The sequence below is a fragment of the Tamandua tetradactyla genome, chromosome 6, assembly GCF_023851605.1.
Source record: "Tamandua tetradactyla isolate mTamTet1 chromosome 6, mTamTet1.pri, whole genome shotgun sequence".
NCBI classification, from domain to species: Eukaryota; Metazoa; Chordata; class Mammalia; order Pilosa; family Myrmecophagidae; genus Tamandua; species Tamandua tetradactyla.
In genome coordinates this window covers 41,029,776-41,053,367 of record NC_135332.1, presented here as the reverse complement: position 1 = coordinate 41,053,367, position 23,592 = coordinate 41,029,776, and the positions used below count along the sequence as shown (strand labels likewise).

The 23,592-nt window shown below is 35.6% G+C and overlaps 1 protein-coding gene across 3 annotated transcripts in view; it reads right to left on the bottom strand.

The window, feature by feature from the left end:
• Positions 1 to 2,446: 2,446 nt before the first annotated feature.
• VMP1 (vacuole membrane protein 1) overlaps positions 2,447 to 23,592 on the bottom strand; it is a 153,638-nt gene continuing 132,492 nt past the window's right edge. For 2 of the 3 annotated variants that reach the window (XM_077164986.1, XM_077164987.1), the window contains 2 exons: positions 5,928 to 6,030; positions 2,447 to 4,873 (listed from right to left, as the gene is read on the bottom strand). In XM_077164986.1, coding sequence (XP_077021101.1) covers positions 4,730 to 4,873; positions 5,928 to 6,030 — 247 coding nt within the window. In that variant the 3' untranslated portion in view covers positions 2,447 to 4,729. The remainder of the gene's footprint in view (positions 4,874 to 5,927; positions 6,031 to 23,592) is intronic. The other variant, XR_013177670.1, reaches the window with a different exon arrangement.

Below are 23,592 nucleotides of genomic sequence, written 5' to 3'. Positions count from 1 at the left end.
ATGCAATTCTAAAGGCAGTAAGCAGCTGCGCAAAACAGGTTTTTGTATAATCCCACTGGAGGACTGGTTAAATATGCAAATATGTATAGGTTATTTGCTGCAATTCAAGGCCTCACCCCAAGGCAAATGCATCACCTCAGGTGAACTTGGCTTTGTTGGGAAGGGAAAATCAGGAATCCAAGGCCCTGTCTACTAGATACAAAAGACTCTCCAACTGCTCCTAGAGTTTAAAGTACATTGTGTACTTTGTTTTCTACTTGTCTTTGAAAACAAAGTAACAAAAAAACTCCAGATGCAAGTTTGGGGTAGCATTTTATCCATTGTTTTGCAAATACTAGAGAAACTTCGATTAATGTAACTTAGAGATATAACATTACTGGGCTTACAAAAATTGCTATTAAACTACTGCTTAGGGAGTTTTAACTTTTTGTAAGCATATTAGATTAAAATGAACTTTTCGGTTTACTTTCTAATAGGAACAAAACTTGAGGTCTCTCGAGGAAGATTTTAAATACCATCAAATCAACTGTTTTCTTACGACTTAAAATCTACTTACCCAGAAACTCTCACTGGATATTTTTAATGGAGCTGGTTTTCTTGTTGTTGTTTGTTTTACATGGGCAGGCAACGGAAAACGAACCCGGGTCTCCGGCATAGCAGGCAAAAACTCTGCCTGCTGAACCACTGTGGCCCGCACTTTTTGTTTTTTGTGGAGCTGTTTTAACAAGACATTAAAAGCTGATATTCCCCTCTCCCCTCAATTTTTCCAGGATTTTAATATTGGCATTCTTCACAATGAAAAGAAATTAGAAAATGCAAACATCTTTTTGCCAGTAGGAAGACGGTTAGAAAACCATTTTCAATGATTTCATTTAAAATTTTGTGTATTGTGTTTTATACCTTGTCTTGAGTAGGCTAGGTTGGGGGTTATTTTTAGATTGAAAACAGCTTCTGGTCTTATTAATCAAGTCATTTCCTTTATTAATTCATATTGCTTTTCTTGGATTTTTTTTTAAATCTGCAAACAGGGTAAGAACTATGATTTTTCATTTGCAGCAACTGCCACCCTTCTCCTAATGTACTCTTGCTTTTGTTTTATTTTGATGCTTTGTTTGTATTGCTCGAGTAATATTCTTCTTGACTGTGCATCTTTTGCCCATTCTTAAGAGTATGAGCTGTTAGATTTTGCCATGAATCTTTGCAACCAGGGCTTCTTGACTGCCATTCTGGCTTCAGTATCTGATATAGAATGTACATCTAGTTTGCTTCTGATGCTAACACCTGGCAGTGCACTGACTTTTGGAATACCCTCATGTCCACTGATAATAAGGAACACTTTCCATAGAAGCCTCCCCTACCATCAATTCAGACTTATAAAGAGCTAACATTGATCTTCTCAATAAGGCTGGTGCCCTTTTTGTTTTAACTTATGTTCTTTTTCACTCACTACAAAAACCTGAAAGTATTTCAAAACAAGGTCACATGAGTATTTAAATAACTTGTTTTTGAAGGGAAGTGAATGAATACAATGTTGTAACATTTTTGCATATAGATGCTCAGTAATGAAAATATACTAGCCTTTGCTGTATTTTACATGTTTTCTGACTTAAGCCTTATGTAGCTCCATTTTCATGAGATAATGTAAGCACACAGTTAAAAACTTTCTCAGAATCACATCTAACATGTTAAGTGGCAGAAATCCAAACTGCCAAATATATAGAAGCAAATGGGTTTCAAGATGTAGGGAAAGTGGGCAACCGTGGCACAGTGGCCTGCCATGCCAGAGACCCGGGTTCAATTCCCAGTACCTGCCCATGTAAAAAAATAAAAATGAAAAAATGTAGGGAAAGGCTTTTTTGATACTAAAAGGCTGGGAACCTCTGAGCTCCTGAAACCTAGTCTAAGCACAGTTCACCCTAAGGTATAGGAGGGCAATCCATATTTTATTTAGCCAAATGCATTATTTGCACTCAAAGATTCACTGTTGAATTCTGTTGTTTTGTCTGTTTAAAAAAATTTTTTTCCCACTGTTGAATTTCAAGTGGTGGAAACAGGAAGGCCTCATAATGTCCTATATGGAGAAAACTGGGAACACAAACTGAGCTTGTTTGTATAGGGGAATCTACTACTGCATATGCATATATAATTAACTAGTGTATGTTCTGTCTTACCTGTTTTGGTATGTTAAGAACAAATAGATAGGTGGCCATTATCTAAATTAAGCCAAAACCTCCCTTTCTTCCAATTCAGCCCACTCTCCAAATTATGTATATATACACAGAGATGGCTGGGAACACAGGACACAACACATATCCATTACATTCACTGCTTAAAGGGAAGTGCTCCTCAGTGCTTAAGAATATACAAACAGCTTTATCTGGTCACCAAGTTGGGACATAAAACACTGCAGAAGTTCCAGGCACAAAAGGAGACAGTAGTGATGGAATAAGAATTCCCAGACCCTTTTTATTTGTAGAAATAAACCATCCAGTTGCAAATTTTCAGGTCTCTTATCAGCTGGGATTAACTAGGTATGTTTGTGGGATCATGTAGTTGCTTCTGTCCACTTTGGTGGATACAAGGAAGGAACAAAGAAACTGGAACAGAAGGATATCACGCTGCTCCAGCTGGAATCCAGGAGTAACAACTGAGCGTGCCACACCTGAACACTTAATGGAGGAAAAGAGGAGAGCTGTTCTTCATTTGCTTTCAAAGCAAATTCACGTGAAAGATACTGAATAAATGGACAACGTAAGTCAATTGAATTGATCATTTAGACCTTCACACTAGAAAACAAGTTCTCCTTTAATACCCCATACCCAGAAATAAATTTATCAATAAATCCCAGAAGATTTAGCGCAAACAGCACAATTCGTATTTGCTTTCCTCTTTCCTTTCTTCAGACAACCATCAACTAAAATGCAGGTAAAGGAGATGAAACACAAATAGAAGCTGACTTAGAAACTTACACTAAATAAAGAACCCTAAGGAAATAAAAAATTTATGTCAGTTAATATGAATCTGTTTAAAATAAAGCATATCCTGCTTTCAAGTAAGGGCAAGCAACATTCATATGGCTAGGAAGTTCCTAGGGGAAAGGGGTAGTTTTTAAGAAAGTAATAACCTTTTCAAAACCCACAAGGCGGGTTATTTGTCCTTTATTTAGTTGGAATCATGGAGACTATCTCAATTTTCCATACAATCCTTTCTCTTGATATTGCTGAAATACTGCACCATAAAGGACTCAAAATGCTCTAAACACAGAACCAAAATTTTGATCTTAAACAATGATGCTGGGTAATGTTTGAATGGCAACATTTGATATGGATGGTCAGATGAAAGATACCAAAATGTCAGACAGCCCATCGACTGCTGTTGCCATGAGATTCAATAGTCAACATCAGTCTGATAAGCTACCCGACAAAATGGTACAGCCATGGAGATGTCACAACCGTGGGCAAAACAAGCAGACAACTGATAAAACAAAGTAGGCATTTCTGGCCTGTTGCGATTTAACCCCAATTCTATTCTCAACACAATGTCAGTATCAATTTTCCTAAAGGAAAAAAGTGAAATTATTGTTTATTTTCCTTTAAGTAAAGCAAAATGACCATGTTTGATCAGCAATATCGCAAAGGAAAAAAAAATCACATAAATACACAACACTGACAGAAAGGCAAGAAAATGAGGTTACATATAAAAATAAATTTCTATGCCTGTTAGAATCAGAGTACATGCTGAGCTAAAATTTAACAGTTTAGTAAAAAAAAAAAAAAAAGAACAATTTCTCTCTCAGTGTCCTTTGATTTGTATATTAACCTCTTTTGTTTCCAGAAACCAAGAATTACCTGGGCTATGCCAATACTGGAGGTGGCTACTGAACAGTGAACAGCTGCCCGATTCTAGCATGACTTTAAGATGCCATGGTCCTGGCCCTTTCATGCAAACAAAGATGTAAGAAATTCTGGTTGTAGATGGATTTGGCAAGGCTGCCATTCAGTTGGGAGACGCTAAAAGGAAGTAAAAAATCAAAATGTTCAAGAAAACGGACACAATTTTGGAATGATCAAAGACGTCTTTATAAAGCTTTTTCTTGACTTCATTTTAAATATACAGAATAAAAAAATGGCATCAGCTCGTTTGTGAGACATCAACCAGATTTTCCTTATACTGTCTCAAAATTTAAGGATCAGTTTCCCCAGAAGGTGTGCAATGCATCATAAAATGGCCTTTTTTTGAGGGTAGGAAGGGTTGGGCAGGATGGTATATTAAATTTTACCATGATAGACATGCAAGACTGTTATCCAATCTAGTATAATTTATATACACTTGGATGACTTAGAAAAAGAAAGCAATCATTGGGACAAGCCTAAAAACCTTGACATACTTATCACTTTTTTTTTTTTTTTTTTTTTTTTGGTGGCAGGAATTTTCTAATTATGCCATGTGGACCTTTTGAACAGAAGGCCAATTTCTGTTATGTATGCCACTGAACATCACACTCCATCCTAGTAAAATATAACTCCAATCATATGGAGGGTGGGTGCCTTATCTTGACATACAAAGGAAAAGTATGCCAGTACAAAACGTGGACTAAATTGCTTTCAGGAAGAAAATTTTAAAAATTGTTACAGGTTGGAAAAGGGAATTTTCCTCCCTGGTTTGGAGTTCTCCCAATTTAAGGCAGAACACATCCATTCAAATTTCTGCAATTAAAAACTTTTTCTGCTTATTTAGTTTTCTCCTCTGAGTTCAACCGTTGCTGAATTCGTTTGGCATAACTTTGTGCCATGGAGTTAATGATGGACAGGATGAAGTAACAGACCATGACAACCACCAACTTCTCAAACATCCAGGATAACCAGTTTTCTCCCTGCAGGGATAAATGCAGAACAATCAAAAGAGAAAAGCTGCATTAGTCTAGTAGTAAGAAAAGGATTACCTACAATATTTTAAAGAAAATATTTAGAACGTTAAAGCTTACAACCTATAAGGTCTAAACAATTAAAAATGAAAAGTCTGCATCTCTAGCCTACCTTGAAATCTACATAATATCCAGTTAGGCCTTTTTATACTTAGCTATGTAGATTTAATTTTGTTGGATGTAAAGTTAATACTAATTCATAGTTTGGAATGGGATGAGTGTGAGGTCATCTCTTCTTCTTTACTACAACAAATAACAAGTTCTTTGATTAAATTCTCTTATTTTTAAAGAGTGACTCCACTCTCTGAAGTCACCACCATGCAGATACTTGAAGAGAGTGGCTGCCAAGGTAATTATATATTTTTTGCTCCAGTATTGGGAGCAACTTTTAGAATATAAATGTATCTATTATTTCTGAAGTCACATTTGGTCAATTGAGGGCAGCAAAGGGCCACAGGAAGTTTAAGGCCATTAAAAAAATAAAACGCTTCTCTTCCTTCTAAGCTTCCTATTTTAGATTATTGCTTACTCAGCCTCTTCCAGACATTTTCCCTTACCATAGAACTACTTACAGAAAAGGCAAGCTTAGGGCTTTATTTAAGGTTTTAAAGTTTAGCTATGTTAAGTGCCTTGGTTTATAACAAATGATTATTTTCCAACCTCCCCAAAGAAGAACAGAGCAAAAATGGGCATATTCTAAATCATTTTAAGACCAAAGCAATTAACTCATTCTACATAACAGACCTATTATTTTCCATTAGTTCTACCCCTGTTTGGGGGAAAAGATGCTTAAAATGGAAGTTATATTTTCTGGTTTAAGACAAAGAAAATTTCCCAGCAATGAGTAAACAGAGCCTTAGATTCGGTTAAGGAGGACTGGCAAACAAATCTCATGCTATATGCCTAAAAGTTCAAACAGAGCTATGAACATAATTTCAGCATGAACTGCCTTGGGGGCAGGGGTGGAGGAATGGGGGAAAAAGAAAACAGAATAAGGTCTCACCTGTGGGGTGCCCATTTCACTTTTGTGGTGAAGCTTTTGCCGCTGAGCTTCCAGATATTCTTGGAATGGCTTCTGCAGAGAAGGACCTATGCCGGGGACAGTACTGGAAGCAGGATACAGTAGCCCAAGGAAGAAGACACATTTGGGAAGAAAAGCAGAAAAAAACATTAAAGAAAATCCACTTACCGCCTGGACTCAAAAAGCAAGGATTGGATAGAAGGAAAAAAATTTAACAATCAGCAAAAGCTGGTTAAATTATTTTAGCGTACAAAAATGCTTCCTTCAAACAACCTCTTAAAAAAAAATTTCTCCCACCAACATGTTTGGGAGATACTAGGAACTGTAAATTCCCTTCTAATAGAATAGACTGTCCTCAGGCCAGCTCAGCTGATGCTGTTCACTGGTGTGGTACAAAGAATAAAATGAATGACTTCTGAGAAGTCCTACATTTATCACCACAAGTTCCTGTAAGAACTGGTTTGAACCAATTAATAAGGAAATGACTTATGCTTGTGTCATCCCTAGTTAAAAAAGAAACTGCCCGCCCTTTCTCTGACTTGTCTCATCTTCTCAGAGGAGGCAGTCCTTTCTCAAACTAAATCCTTATTAGGACAATCTGTGCGTCATCCTTATCCAAAAAGAATGCATTAGCAAATTAGGGAGGCACCTCCCACTAGTCAGAAGTCAGTGATTAACAAAGGAACAAAGAAGGAACTATGAACCTTGAATCACTTCATGGTTTATGGGAGATGATTTGCACAGAAACTGCAGTACATTACTAAACAACTTGTTCTGAGATGATTAGGATAGTAATCTCCGATAAGTTTATGTACTCAGAGCTCTCTCACCCGGAATATGTGGACTCAGTGCTGTTAAACCGGTTTGGCAGCTGTAGCCACTCAGCTCCCGTTTTAAATATACTTGCAGGATTTTTTTAAATTGGCAACTTGGAGCAACGCAGAAAATCAAACATCTCTATTCTGTGTACCCTTTATTTTCTCATCTGTCATTAGGAATAAAAGACAAATGAATCCAAACTCTTTCCTGGGGTCAGCAAAAGGTATCTGTTTTGCAATATCTATTTGTAACTGTGCCCAATGCTTTCCCTATTAATTATACTAACTCAGATCGACCTTACTCCTCTTTTCTAGAACAACTTGCTAGCTGCTTTCTGTAAGAAAAAACAGAGGAGGAGAGGAAGAGAAAATTTTTGCTACTATATTTACCAGAAGCCAACAAATTTATGACTCCCAGCTAATACTTTTCTTTGGTCCTATTATCTATTAACCTCTAAATGGAAAAATAAGAAACTGCAAGTAATAGCCCACAAGGAACTTAAAATCAATTATGGGATGTAACACATACATATACATGTGAACTGATCTGTGAGAGAAATAATCTATAATTCCATATAAATTTTTTGTTATAGATAACATATGTCCAAACAATTGGGAAAAGGAAAGATCAACTTGGAATGAAGTTGTTGAAGACTTGTGAAAAGTTTAGAGTATTGAAGGACGTGTAAAAACGCCTGAACAGGCACCTGCTACACTGATTGGACTGGAAAACCCCTTTGGCAAACAGGAGATCAAGGATGGAAAAGGGCAAAGTCTCTTAAACTATGGTCTCCCTCTCTGACTGACTTTTAAGTGGCCCTAGGGCCTTATATTACAGAGGCAGATCAGCAGAGGGGCACTCCGGCCTGACTGTGTTGCTGTTTATCAGCTATGACACTGGCTACAAAGGGGCAATAATAGTACAGACTTTCTCTATAGAAAGTAGATTTTCCTTGGGAACATCAAGTAATGGGAAATAATCTTTCCTTAAATAATGCCAGTGGAATGAAAATAGTTCATCTGGTTTCACTAGGAATAAACAGCATGCATATAAAAAACCAATTCCACAGATTTATATGAACTTTCCTTCAGAAATCAATTCATTCACCCTAAAAATGGTTCTCCATGTAATTATTTTAAATTCTCAAGGATAGCCGTAGTTATTATTTAAAGAGAAAAATTTGGAACCAGGACTCAAATAGTAGAAAGATTCTAAATTGTTAAGGAGAATGAGGAAGAAGAGATAGGCAACAATCATTCTAGATTCCGTTCAAAATAATTTGATAAGATAAAATGATTTGCCATGGTAGAAGACCATTAAAAACTACACTTTATCTGATAAAGTAAATGTCATTATATTAAATTTATAATGACATACATAAGTGATGTGGAACTTTAAGTGAATTATATTAGGGCTAATAATGAGATTAATTTTTCTACTTGCTGTGTGTTACATGCTTTGGAGAGATTTTGGTGTGGAGTAGAGAATGGCTGTGCAGTTTCCCATAAATATAGTTTCTCAATGTATTACCAAAACTATCATGAACAAATACCACATGACTTGAATAAATCTAAAAAGGTTAACTTACATTTAAAGTCTAGGTAGTGTTATATAACCAATTATTTGTCAAATTATTATTATATATATTCATTAAAATTTTAGTTACATCTATTTACTCCTAAACTGGCTTAGCTACATCTTGTAAAAAGCACTCTTGCACTAGACTTCTCCTAATTATCACTGTCTATTTTACTAATGGGCTAGGTAAGGATTAAAATTGTAGTTACCACTCTCACATGCATTTAAGACAACGGTAACACCGGCCCACAACCTTATTCCTCAAGTATTTTCAAACAGCAGACAGAATCAAGGGTCCATTCTGAAATTTTAGATTAACTCAATGTACACACAAGGGTGGGAAACAACTTACATCACAGTTCAGTGGCTTTTTATAATTGGCTTAGGAAAAACCCTAAATGCCTTTCTCTAAAAGCACAGAGCAACCCTGTGCACCTGGCTAAGGACTCATATCTCAATCCATAACGACTGGGTGAAGTCCTTCACCTGCCACTAGGCGCTGATTAAGTTCAAAGAGTTAAAGTTTTGTGATATAGAAGGATATAAAGTAAAACACACACACGCAGAACTTTTCTTTTAGTTAACTAATGGACTAAAAATACACCTACACTAGCTATTTGCCCCAAGTGAGAAAGCCTTTAAAAAGAGAGAGAGAGATGGAGGGAGGGAGGGAGGGAGAGAATGCAAAAATATGTATTATCTTCATTTTCTTGCTGTGGACCCTCAACATGGTAGGTAGAAAAATCTTTGTGGACAGTAAAATGTAAACAAAACACAGAAAAAAATTTATTAAAAAAAGCACAAAACTACAACCCACCCCAGAGCACAAAACTGGTTTCATAGAAAAAGTTTTTTCCCATGGTTATAAATCTGTTGATATGTTAAAATAAGCCAAAGACAAACTTCTTTGCAAATTCTAAACTGCTGAAGAATCCATTCAAAGTAAATTTGGGGCAAAATTCTGCCAAAGACATTGCCAAATTTGCAAATAAAATCTATTTTCTGTAGTTTTTATTACATATATTACTCTGCTTCTGGAAATCAGTGATAAGAAATTTGTACTTTAAACTCTTTCTATTTACTCATTAGAAATATGTCTGCATTATTCTCTGTATCCATAGAAGCCAGAAAATCTTCCAGAGGAAGCATCACCACTGGCAAGCACTGCATAGAGAGTGGGTGGAGTGATTTCTCCTGTTCTTCACAATGCTTAATTTTTCAATTGTTGGTTCATCTGTAGCACACACCCATTCCAAGCATGCCTAGAATCCATTGGTCTTTATTATTCATGTTTGTTGAGAGATTCCTTTCAAATTGTACAAGTCTCAAACAAGTTGGCTCAACTATATATATATTTACCTTGAATTTTTTTTCCATCACAAAGATAGTCATCAGACTAGGACTTGCTATCAGAAAACTCGAAATTTTCCTTGAACTGTTCATAATTCTGCTTGGATTTTTCCATTCAGTTGTGTGTGTTTTGTGTTACTATGTGTCTTGATTAAACTGGGATACAGAGATTAAAGCAAAAAATGTTTATTTGGTACAAAATTTATATTGTGACTAGTGCATTTCCTAATAAAACTTATATAGACAGCTTAATTGAACACCGTAAGTACATGGAACCTTGAGTAGGGCATGAGATTTTGTTGGTTTGTCCAGAGTGATGCCCCAATAAATCCCAGAGTGATTTGAACAGTGAATTAAAAAATTATTTGCAAAGTCCCCTTTGGGGAATGTGAGAAAGGGGGAAAATTCAACTTCCTCAAGTTGAATTCTTGATATTCTCACAAACAGTGGGGAAAACCAAAGCTATAGGCTGAGCCCCCAATCTTGGGGTTTGTTCATATGAAATTTAACCTCACAAAGGATAGGTCAAGCCTACTTAAAATTACGCCTAAGAGTCACCCCCCAAGAGAACCTCTTTTGTTGCTCAGATGTGGCCTCTCTCTCTCTCTCTCCAGCCAACACAACAAGCAAACTCACCACCCTCCCCCTGTTTATGTGGGACATGACTCCCAGGGGTGTGGACCTTCCTGGCAACATGGGACAGAAATCCTAGAATGAGCTGAGACTCGGCATCAAGGAATTGAGAAAAGCTTCTAGACCAAAAGAGAGAAGAACGGAATGATACAAAATAAAGTATCAATGGCTGAGAGATTCCAAACAGAGTCGAGAGGTTATCCTGGAGGTTACTCTTATGCATTAAATAGATATCACCTTGTTAGTCAAGATGTAATGGAGAGGCTGGAGAGAACTGCCTGAAAATGTAGAGCGGTGTTCCAGTAGCCATGTTTCTTGGAAATGACTGTATAATGATATAGCTTTCACAATGTGACTGTGTGATTGAGAAAACCATGTGTCTCATGCTCCTTTTATCTACCTTATCAACAGATGAGTAAAACATATGGAATAAAAATAAATGATGGGGGAACAAATGTTAAAATAAATTTAGATTGAAATGCTAGTGATCAGTGAAAGGGAGTGTTAAGAGGTATGGTACGTATGAATTTTTTTCTGTTCTCTTTTTATTTCTTTTTCTGAATTGATGCAAATGTTCTAAGAAGTGATCATGATGATGAATATGCAACTATGTGATGATATTGTGAATTACTGATTATATATGTAGAACAGAATGATCAAAAGTTAAGAATGTTTGTGTTCATTGTTATATTTTTTAAAAAATTAAAAAATTAATTAAAAAAAAACTGGGACACAGTGTTCAACAACAAATAACATAAATACAAAAATTCAATTTTCCTTGTTGGCTAGGCCTAATTTCAGCTAGTATATATAAAGGCTAAGCCGTTAAAATGCCAATGCCTAAGATTATTATACAAATATCAACAGAGTAAGTTTTAAAATTTATACAGACTCTGCTACTCTAATACCCAATTTTTTGAGGATCTTAGCATTATTGTGGTCATGGATGTTACACTGTCTTTTCTGGAAAATATAATGCCTGACATGCCTAGTAAGGAGGCTATGGGTATTAAAAGTCTGGAGACAATTTTTTTGACCTTTCACTGTTTGTGCAGCACTTTGAGATGGTTTATTTAACAACCTTCTGATGCTTAATGAGAAAGTCTAAATACAATCTCAGGGTATGATTAGTCAAACCTCTGAAAGCCTGAAGATGAGAAAAAAATGTTTCTAGAAGATTCAGGTCAGAGGTATTAGTAAAAGAAAGGGTTCAATCATACTGATGCTGTAATTCAGAAAGTATATTAGAGATCTTTTTAAAGAAGACTACAGAGGACAACTCTTTTTTGATAGTACCAAAAGCAGCTTATAAGGGCAGAGAAGACAAGACCAATGGTCTCCAAACTTTTCTGATATATATACATATAAAAGTTATGATAAGCAAGTTCTACTTTATTATACACGTAGAACCATAAACAAATACACATTAAAATGGATAAAATAAAGATTAAAAAGTAGCCTTAAAATAATTCTTAAATGTCTTACTAATTATGATGGCTTCATTCTAGCATTAGCTAAATTTCAAGGCATATTATACACTTGTCCTTGAGATTGATAATTTCTAAATTTTTCTGACTTCTTGACAGATCTGATTAGATTGTCATTGTTTTTACCTCATAATGTGGCTGCTGAAAAGCTAATACAAAGGACAGGAAAACTGTCAATACTGCAACTTTCTTGTGTAGAGCACTAGAAAGAAAATGGTTCTCTTCTAAATGAAGCCAATACTCTACTGAAATTTACATTAAAAGGAACTAGTAGGATGTATTTTCATGGATGAAATAAAAGCACCCATCCCCACACACTACACCCTATCATGTCATGCTGATCTTATTTTCTGCACAAAAGAGGTACTGACTGACTGTGTGGGAGACATGCTGATCTTATTTTCTGCACAAAAGAGGTACTGACTGACCGTGTGGGAGACATTCAGCAGCAAGATGGACCAACAATTCCTGTTCCTGACAATGGTCTTGTAAATAATTCTCTGCTTGTAGAGTTAAATTTTTCTTCCCTACCCACCCAACACGATTCACATACCTCCCCCCCCCTTCCCCCCCCCACCCCCCGCAGGACAGTGATCTAAACAGGCTTAACGGTTAGTACTTTAATGAGTTGTCATTTCCTGTCTGATAAAGATTCTCACAGTACTTAACCACCCATTTCCCTGGGGCCCAACCAATACTAGATCTCTATTCATAGTGACTCAGAATGGACCTCAGACTCTAGGCCTGATTCAACAATGATAGACTGCCCTCTAAGTGAAACTGTCTTTCCTCCTAAAATAGGCTGCTCAGGAGAGGGGGAAGGGAGAGGTGGAGGGCAGAGTTAAAGTGCAATCTTTCTGAAGAAGCCAGAGTCATTTATGCTGACTCCCATTAATTTTATATTCGTCAGGCCCTCAGAGATTGGAGGGAAAAAAGAAAACATGAAAAAGTCATTGCTACCTCAGTAATCCAGGAATAGGACAAACAGAGCTGGTCTAACTGAAAATTAACTTCCCAGGTAAAAACGTGATCTACTGATCCCTGTGTGACCATGATCAAAGTGCTGATGTCTTTCCCATTTAGCTGAACGGAGAGTCTCAATCGTTGAAGCTTAGATTTAAAATTGGATAACTGACGTAATAATTTACTTGGTTTTGGATCTGAAATGTGGTAGCCCACCCAAATCAAGGTCCTTCGCATCGCAAGATCTAAAAAGATAATTCCATCATTAAATAAATTCAGGATGAAGATTATGTACTACATTTAAACACACACACACACCTGGATTGATCATTTCTGGTAGCTTTAAAAATTCATGCGATTCAACCTCAGGATTTGGAACTAAAACATCTTGGATTTTTATCATATCTGTGATCCTTGTAAACGATTAAAATATCTTTTGTACTTAAAAGATATTTAAGTTAGTCCGTTGTGTGCCTCAGCACACCCACAGTATTATAAACACATTACTTGATGGCAGTGTAGAAGGAAGACCAATATTTTACCCAGAAACGTCAGGTGTAGTGTTGCTAATGCCTTACAGCATATTTCTATGACCAGCATCTTCCAAAAAAGAATTCTCAATGGAGCGAACATTTGGAATTGTTTTCTGTAAGAATCAGGAATGGAGGTAAGACCTTCTTAAGAATGCTAAATTTAAAGAGAAGCCTTTGAAACAAAACCTTGGTTCAGAGTGCAGGCTTGAGCAGTAGAAGCCAAGCAGGCATCTATGTTAATGAATGAGCCCAGAACTAAACCAGGGGTCTACAAGAACCAAGTAACAGAGTTTGGCTGCCCAAACAAAACCCTGTTAAAAAGCAACTGATTTCAATTATAGAAAATGACAGATTGGTGTCAGCTAGTGGCAAATCTGTGGTTGAGTTTGAAGACTCACCAACTTCTAAGAATCAAATCAGAACAGGGACTTATATATCTAAAAGTCAAGAAAAGTTCGCAGAATTTTCAATTTATGGTGAGATGCAGTACAAACTTTTTGACCTTGAGATCACTGAAAATGGCTTGATGATAGGTGGATAAAAAAAAAGTGGCAATATTGATTGGAATTCAATCTCAGTTAAGAATAATCTAATTATTTCAACCAACCATTAATAAAGAAGAAAATCACTAGATGCAACAGGCAAGAAAAAAAGTCATGATCTCTGGCCTCAATGAGCTTCAACTGAGAGGAACAAACGCATTTAAACCTACAGTCCAAACAGCAGTAGCAACACTCATGTAACTGTTACAGCTATGCACAAGTGGATGCAAGTGTGAACAACAGGGACAAAAAGAACTCATGCTGACTCCCTATCAAATATAGCAGCTATTGTCCAAATCTCCAACTTTCCAGCAAATTACCTCACTGCCTCCTCAGTGTCCCTTTCTACCGCAAATATTTTGGAATTTTCACTCCAGTTTTGAAGGAAGACTGGTTAAGGAGAATAAGCAATCCAGTCCGGTTTTTGGTCTTTTCTCCTTTCATCACTTACCTTTTATGAATTTAACACCTCTGTGCCTTGGTTTCCCTATCTATACAGTGGTAAAGTGCAATTGAATCACAATGGGTGCTTACTAAATGTAAATGAAATCCTTTTTTATTTTTATTTTCCACTTCTAGCTTTTTACTAGAGTCTTTACCTGAGTCAAAAAATTTACAAAGGTCTTGCCTTTTAGTAATTACATCTGTTTGGACAAAAATTATCTATAGAACACTTACAATGTGCCAGGCAATGAACTTGCCCTGCTTTTTCCTTCACACCACAATTTTATGTAATTCAATATAATTGAGTTTTAGTTTTTACCGCTCTACTGAAATGCTCCAATTACTGTAAAAAATAACTTCCTAATACAATATCCATTTCTCAGTCCCCATGGCCTCAAGTTCCTGCTTTAACCTTTAACCATACTGCCTCCCAATATCCATTACAGTAGAGGGAAGGGTTAATGTCAAAAGAGAAGAAAATAAAAATTACTGTGGACATAAAGAGGAAGGCGTTTTCTACCTAAACTGCAATAGTAGGTTATGTTAAAATCAGAGTGCATGACTGGGTCTCAGCAGTTTCAATCCCAGGTATCCTTTCTCAGGATTGTGTTTCACAAGTCCACAGTTTTTTTCCTGATTTTATAAAGACCATAGACAAGGAGAAACTAAGTACATGAATCATTCTATATTTTAAAATGAAATGATATGTATTCTTTCTATAGAAAGACCAGGCCTATGTAGCTCAAATTAACCACACGCCTTAGAGTGAGGAACAACATTAGGATTCAAGCACTAAATTACTCACTGGTTAAAATGATCTCTCTTGCCACAGGCAAGCCCTAGCCTCTGAGGTCAAGTATCAAGTTAACTCAGAAATAAGAGACAGAGAAGAGGAGCATGGAACATTCTGTATCTAATAAAAAGTCCCTCCTCCGGTAACCTCATCCCCCAGCCCCCAGTGCAATGATTGAGTTATGGAAATTTTCTTCTGTGGTAAAACTGGGGACTTTGTCTTCCAATAAGACTGTGGCAACCTGACAAAGAGCCAATGTTCTGCATATGGTTTGCTGCGAGTCATATGCTTAATGTTATTTTCTGGGAATTATCATCCTCTATTTGGTGAGAAAAGCGAACATGTCATTTTAATCATGATTTAAGAATTAGATTTGGTCATGCTTCTTAAGAAATATGTCCTAGTCTCTCTCCATTTACATTCTCATTGAAGAAAGTTCAAAAATTAAATAAAAATGAGTTTCAAATTTTCATTTAAAAAACTGGCAACAAACATAATACTTTTCCAGCGTTAAAGTTTTCCGGTTCTTTGGTTCAATTCCTTGACTTATTCAAACTGAGAAAACTACCAAAGAGTGAAAAACTCCATTGCATGCCTAGCCTTTTTTTTCAGAACTTTTTTTCTGTCTACCTGCTAAACATAGCAAAAACCAAAAGGCTTTTTTTTCTCAAGGCTATTATCTGTATAATGCATAATTGATCCATTGTAACCATTCAGCTTTCCATATAAACTAGGCCCATCCTTCGATTTAGAAATAGATAACAGAGACATCATCCCCTAAACCTATTACACTGGCAGTAACTTTCCAGAAACATCTAAAAAATAGAGCAACTACTTTTATCTCAGGTTGGGAGAGGCAAACGATCTACTCTTAAAACTACAGTAAATTTTGGTGGTTGAACCTAGATTATCTCTGGTGCCTCAGAATTGTTATACAGTAAAATACAGTTATTAAAAATACCACAGGCCAAAGGTATACTGAAGATACCATATTTGCTGGGCCACTCCATAGCTTCAGGAAAACAAAAGCTCTTTGGGGTAAGGTCATTTCCTTAGGTCATCAGCATAGCATTCAATCCTCTAGAAAATGAGTACTAGATCTGGACCACCAGGGATTAACTGTCAACGGTAACCCCCTCCCTACTCACCGATGGGGGCTGTGTGGAGGGATGTAAGCAGCCTGTCTTGGCAGACCACTGGCACACCTGTGTGTGAGATGGCCCAAGTTCAGCTCTCAACAAAATTATGAGTTAGATTATCTTGCTGTATCTAATCTCTCTTTTATTCACCTTTTCCTTTTCTGTGTTGCTGATTTCATCACTCTCTTAGGCTCTTTCCTTTGCCCCCTCTTATCTTACACTAAGGGATGCTCACAGAAACATTGCTCAAACAGCAAAATACTAGAAACAACCCAAAAACCTGTCAACAGAAGAATGAATGAATAAATTGTGGTATGATATCAAGTAATCTCTAGGGATACAATAATATTAGTGATATAATATTAAAAGTCCTCCCAAATTACATAAAGTAGGATATCCATTTTATGAATTTAAAAACTAAAATAAAAAGTTATAAACTTTTCAAATATATGCAGAAGCAATAAAACCACAAAAAACAAGGAAGAAAATTATGCTTATGGGATTTCAGAATGATAATAACACTGTGGAAAGACAGGAGGTTGGGATTTGGGGGAACCATATTATTAGATGTAGGTTATTGTAAGATCCTGGATTTGTTGAGTGGTTATGTGCACTTATAAAGAAAAAAATATTTTAGTCACTCTGGTCTTGGGGGAAGAGCAATGATTTAGAGTCGTAAGAGACCTGGATTTTGAATCCTTGCTCCACTGCTTACTGGTTTTGAGATGAGCGAGTTATTTATAACTTCTCTGAGCTCATTTCTTTATAAGTAAAATGGAGGAAAAAATATGTATTATCAAGGCTGCAATTAGAAGCAAATTAATAAAAATAAGTATATATAAAGGGACCACTATGTTAAGAAAATAGCATAATACAAGAATTATTCATAAAATCTCTAATGAAAGGTTTTATCCTGGTTAAAGGTGTTTTATTGCCCAGGAAATAAAGTAAGATGGTTACTTTCCCTGAAGAGAGCTAGGCCTTCTCTTGATCCCCTCTGAGAGCACAAAAGATAACCTAGCATACCTAGCAGCCTACCATTATATCCAATCAGCAGAAATTCTGGGAAATGAGACTTTGAGAACACAGACAATATAAAACTTGAGACAAAGGGCATTTAAAAAATACACATGCCCTAGAATGTTAACTCACCGACATGAGTACATTTTAACTAAACTGTAAAATATTTGGATATAGGAAATCTTCCCATTTTGGCTGGAAGTGTGAAAGGTTGTCAGTGGCCCTATGACTGGAGAAGAAATGTTTCTCAAAGAAAACAAGGAGCAGAAACTTGTAGACAAGCTTCTAGGAATCCCGGTATCTGGTACAACGATCTTGACTCCTGGAAGTCCCTCAATAAATGTTTTTTGAAAGAGTGGCATCTAGAAGTGGATACAGAGAAGTTAAAATAACTGACCTGTGACAGAGTTCATATTCAAATCTAGATTCGTTTTGTCCAAAGCCTATGTCCTTTTGACTATACCACACCCTAGATTTTCTTACTCTCAGGACTCATTTTTCATTCTTCCTTGCTTTAGTTTCTTATACTTTTAAATTTGAGCCACTGATGACTTTTTGCTTGCTTATCTTTTGATTCTTTTTCTCTGCCTTGGAAATTAATTTCTTACTTAATTGTGGGCTACATCGGTTTAAAAACCCTCCAAAAGACTATATTCCAAGACTTACTAGTTTAGTTTAATGATTTGCTAGACCATTTAGAGTCTTAACAGTGTGAAAGGGAGAAAGAACAATCAAAGGAGAATGTGTATACAGCCAATTACAATGCTGAAATGAGAAGCAGCATTTTCAGTTCAACTCAACACTGGATCTAATTAGTCAATCTAACTGTTCTCATTCCATTTTCTAAAATCAATTGCTATTCTATTTATTATGATATAAAGTCACAAATTTAGGGATACTGAAAACTCATTCTCTGTTTACCTTAATCTTCAGTCTAAGTTGGGTGAGCCTACTCATTAATTTTTATTTGAACACGTGTATTTAAAAGCATTTTCTACTTCAAAACATAGGAAAACAAATCATACCAAGCTCAGTTAGATAGTCTGATTAAAAATGATGTTATTACTGGGCAGGCCACGGTGGCTCAGCAGGCAAGAATGCTTGCCTGCCGTGCCAGAGGACCCAGATTCCCGGTGCCTGCCCATGTAAAAAATAAATAAATAAATAAAATAAATCCAAGGTACAGGGGGAAAACTGCAAAAAAAAAAAGTTATTACTAACAAAGATTTTAAAGATAACCATTTGGCATTTGGTAATAAAGAATTAATACCACTGCCACCTCTGATTATTTATACTGGTTAATATATTATCTAGAAAAGATGATGAAATGATGGAGAAAGTTGAGTATATCAAGAAATTTCTACATCTGTCACCTGAAGACATTTTTAAAATACTATATCAACCACTTAATCCAATAAAACTCTGAATCTAATTGGTCTTAAATATATATATTAGAATAACTATGTAAAACCATTTATGCTGGTTTAGGCTTAAAGGTACTTTTATTTCTATTTATTGTAGATATACAATAAAAGTATTAAATTTATGTGTGATATAACTTCTTAGAAACTCCAAAGGCTGGGATGACAGAAGAATCTGGGCTATACAAATGATGCCCTGCTACATTTTATTTGCCAGATCTTTATTTGAACATCATGTGTTCACTGATTCAGCAGATATTTACTGACCACATACTGGCCTGCTATGTGTCTGTCGGTCACAATGCCATATGTGAACAAAAATAGATATGGTCTCTGCCATTAAAAAGCTTACAGGTTAATGGTAGAAAGACAGCAATCATGTACCCACAAACATAAACATAAAAATACAACTGTAAGTGCATGCTATAATGAAGAAAGGTCCCTGGTACATGTAAGGTGGGTGTTTGACCTAGTAAGGGGAGACTTTCTAAAAATGCAATAGCTGAAACCTAAAGAACATTATCTAAGTCACTGTTTCTCAGGGGATACTTGGCAATGTTTGGAGACATTTTTCATTATCATAACTGGGGAGATACTACTGGCATCTAGTGGGTAAGCGGTCAAGGATGCTGCTAAATATCTTAAATTGTTCAGGACAGTTCCCCACAACAACAAATTACCTTATCTAGCCTAAAATGTCAATAGTGTCAAGGTGAAAAATCTTGATCCAGACAAATATGCATAAAAAAAGAACAGTGGTAGGACACTCAAGTATGGCCAAAGAAGAAAACTAGAAGGTCAAATATACAGGGCTTTGTAGAGAATGTTAACGAGTTTTGGCTTTATTTTAAGAATGAAAAAGAGGAGTTAAGGGGTGTCACATGCTCAGATTAGTTTCAAAAAATTATTTGGACTACATTATGGTGAACAGATTGCAGGAAAGTGAAACTGAATGAGGTAAATGAGTTATGTAGCAAAGTAATATAATTCCAAAGGCTGGGGAAACAAAAGATGATAGTAGTGAAGATGGAGAAGTAGCCAAAAAAACTTCCTTCTAAAATGTTCAGTATAAGAAAAGTGGGAAGCAACAGCACAGGATGCTGCAATAAGCACTATCACTCTTACAAAATGTGGATTTGTGTGGTACTTAGCTATGTATTCTTAAGAATTCTCTAGAGGTGGAGCAATACTCTCTAAGAAGGGATGAAATGGTTCCTTGTTTCTAAAAGACAAGAGGCAAGAATATTTCTTCTTCCTCTTTGAATATGACTTATGGTGACTTATACAGCATTTTATTTGTAAGGATTCGGGTGGCAAATTATTTCAGTTTTTATACTGGCACATACCACTCTTTCAGTTCTTTTGTGGCACGCTTCATTTATTTTTATTTTTTATTTTTTGCATGGGCAGGCACTGGGAATTGAACCCGGATCTCCATCATGGCAGGTGAGAACTCTGCCTGCTTGAGCCACTGTGGCCCGCCTGCATGCTTTATTTTGATGAATGGGGCCAAAGAAGAGTTTTAAGACATAGTCCAAAATTAGAGTAATTAAATTTTAATGCACAAGTTATAATCCACATTTACAGCCAGAAGTTTAGGGATTAATAAAACAGTAACTGGTTTGAATGAGTTCAGTCTCAAGAATTTGTTTTTCTTCAATTGTGACTTTAAAGTCTAAGCAGAAAAAAATTATTAGAAACCATTTTACTATGAAATGTATGTAAAAAAGAGCAAATAGAATATATAATTTCAAAGAATAATTAAACCAATGCCCATGAACTCACCACTAAGTGGCAGTTTTTTCAAATAGAAAAAATTTTTATTTATTTATTTATATATTTTTTTAATTAATTAACGGAAAAAAAGAAAAAAAAGAAATTAACCCAACATTTAGAAATCATACCATTCTACATATGCAATCAGTAATTCTTAACATCATCACATAGATGCATGATCATCGTTTCTTAGTACATTTGCATCGGTTTAGAAGAACTAGCAACACAACAGAAAAAGATATAGAATGTTAATATAGACAAAAAAAATAAAAGTAATAACAATAGTAAAAACAACAACAACAACAACAAAAAACCTGTAGCTCAGATGCAGCTTCATTCAGTGTTTTAACATGATTACTTTACAATTAGGTATTATTGTGCTGTCCATTTTTGAGTTTTTGGTGGGAATGTCAAATGGTGCAACCACTGTGGAAGGCAGTTTGGCGGTTCCTCAAAAAGCTGAATATAGAATTGCCATACGACCCAGCAATACCATTGCTGGGAATCTACTCAAAGGACTTAAGGGCAAAGACACAAACGGACATTTGCACACCAATGTTTATAGCAGCGTTATTCACAACTGCAAAGAGATGGAAACAGCCAAAATCTCCATCAACAGAAGAGTGGCTAAACAAACTGTGGTATATACATACGATGGAATATTATGCAGCTTTAAGACAGGATAAACTTATGAAGCATGTAATAACATGGATGGACCTAGAGAACATTATGCTGAGTGAGTCTAGCCAAAAACTAAAGGACAAATACTGTATGGTCCCACTGATGTGAACGGACATTCGAGAATAAACTTGGAATATGTCATTGGTAACAGAGTTCAGCAGGAGTTAGAAACAGGGTAAGATAATGGGCAATTGGAGCTGAAGGGATACAGACTGTGCAACAGGACTAGAAAAAAATTTTTGACAACTGTTTTGTTCTACAAGCTGACAAAAAGATAAAAATCTAGGTTAAAATTAAACAATGGGCACCTTAACAGTTTTCCACCATGGGGCAGTTGTAACTTTAAATGAAAAGAAAACCTTTCCTCATATGTGAAATGAATTTTAAAAATCGCATATGAAAAATTAAAAAATGGCTTTATTTCAATGTAATACTTGACAGTTCACATTCCTGTTGAAATTTAATTTGGTTAACCAAACAAATCAGGTCTTTTCCATGCTGTTTTATGTAAGTGAACTCCACATTTTTGTAAGATTATAATTTAAAGAATATGCTAAACTGGTTTTATTCATATCTTAAAACCAAACAGTAGTTAGATAAACAGGTAAAGTTCAGGGCATTTTTAGGGCGGTGAAACTGTAATGGTGGAAATGCATTATCCATTTGTCAAAACCCATACAACCATACAATATAAAGAGTGAACCCAAATGTAAACTATAAATTTAAGTTAATAACAATGGCTCTTCAATTGTAACAAATGTATCACACTAATGCAAGATGTTAATAATAGGAGAAATTGTGTGGTGAGGGCAAAGGGGAGAAGAAGTATATGGGTACTCTCTGTTCTTTCTGTACAATTTTTCTATAAGCCTAAAACTGCTCTAAAAATAAAGTCCATTAAAAATTAACAACAAACAAATAAATAAACTAAACTTTGGAAAATAAAAGCTTTGGATAGTTTAGCCTTTAAAATGGCCCAATTTTCTCTAGTGAAATAAAAGGGTCATAATTGACATATGTTGGTAATAGTATGCCACCTTATCATCCTATCCCAAGATGGTTGAATATTATGTAATCTGTAATGAAATATTAAAAAATGGTGTAAAATTAGTATTGAAATGAACTGCAACTAATTATGGTATCCAATTTTGACCAAAAGTCATAGCATTGTACTAAAGCAATGTTAAATTGTAATGATACACGTCTTTAAAATAAAGAAAATTTCTTATTTCTTTGCAGGGACGACAGACTGAAACTTTTTTTTTTTTTATTAATTAAAAAAAAATTAACAAAACATTTAGAAATCATTCCATTCTACATGTACAATCAGTAATTCTTGATATCATCACCTAGTTGCATATTCATCATTTCTTAGTACATTTGCATCGATTTAGAAAAAGAAATAAAAAGACAACAGAATAAGAATTAAAACGATAATAGAGAGAAAAAAAAAAAACACCTATACCTCACATGCAGCTTCATTCAATGTTTTAACATAATTGCATTACAATTAGGTAGTATTGTGCTGTCCATTTCTGAGTTTTTATATCCAGTCCTGTTGCACAGTCTGTATCCCTTCAGCTCCAATTACCCCTTCTCTTTTTTTTTTTTTTTAATTAACGGAAAAAAAGAAATTAACCCAACATTTAGAAATCATACCATTCTACATGTGCAATCAGTAATTCTTAACACCATCACATAGATGCATGATCATCGTTTCTTAGTACATTTGCATCGGTTTAGAAGAACTAGCAACACAACCGAAAAAGATATAGAATGTTAATATAGAGAAAAAAATAAAAGTAATAATAGTAAAAACAAAACAAAACAAAACAAAACAAAAACCTATAGCTCAGATGCAGCTTCATTCAGTGTTTTAACATGATTACTTTACAATTAGGTATTATTGTGCTGTCCATTTTTGAGTTTTTGTATCTAGTCTTGTTGCACAGTCTGTATTCCTTCAGCTCCAATTGCCCATTATCTTACCCTGTTTCTACCTCCTGCTGGACTCTGTTACCAATGACATATTCCAAATTTATTCTCGAATGTCCATTCACATCAGTGGGACCATACAGTATTTGTCCTTTAGTTTTTGGCTAGACTCACTCAGCATAATGTTCTCTAGGTCCATCCATGTTATTACATGCTTCATAAGTTTATCCTGTCTTAAAGCTGCATAATATTCCATCGTATGTATATACCACAGTTTGTTTAGCCACTCTTCTGTTGATGGAGATTTTGGCTGTTTCCATCTCTTTGCAATTGTAAATAACGCTGCTATAAACATTGGTGTGCAGATGTCCGTTTGTGTCTTTGCCCTTAAGTCCTTTGAGTAGATTCCCAGCAATGGTATTGCTGGGTCGTATGGCAATTCTATATTCAGCTTTTTGAGGAACCGCCAAACTGCCTTCCACAGTGGTTGCACCATTTGACATTCCCACCAACAGTGGATAAGTGTGCCTCTT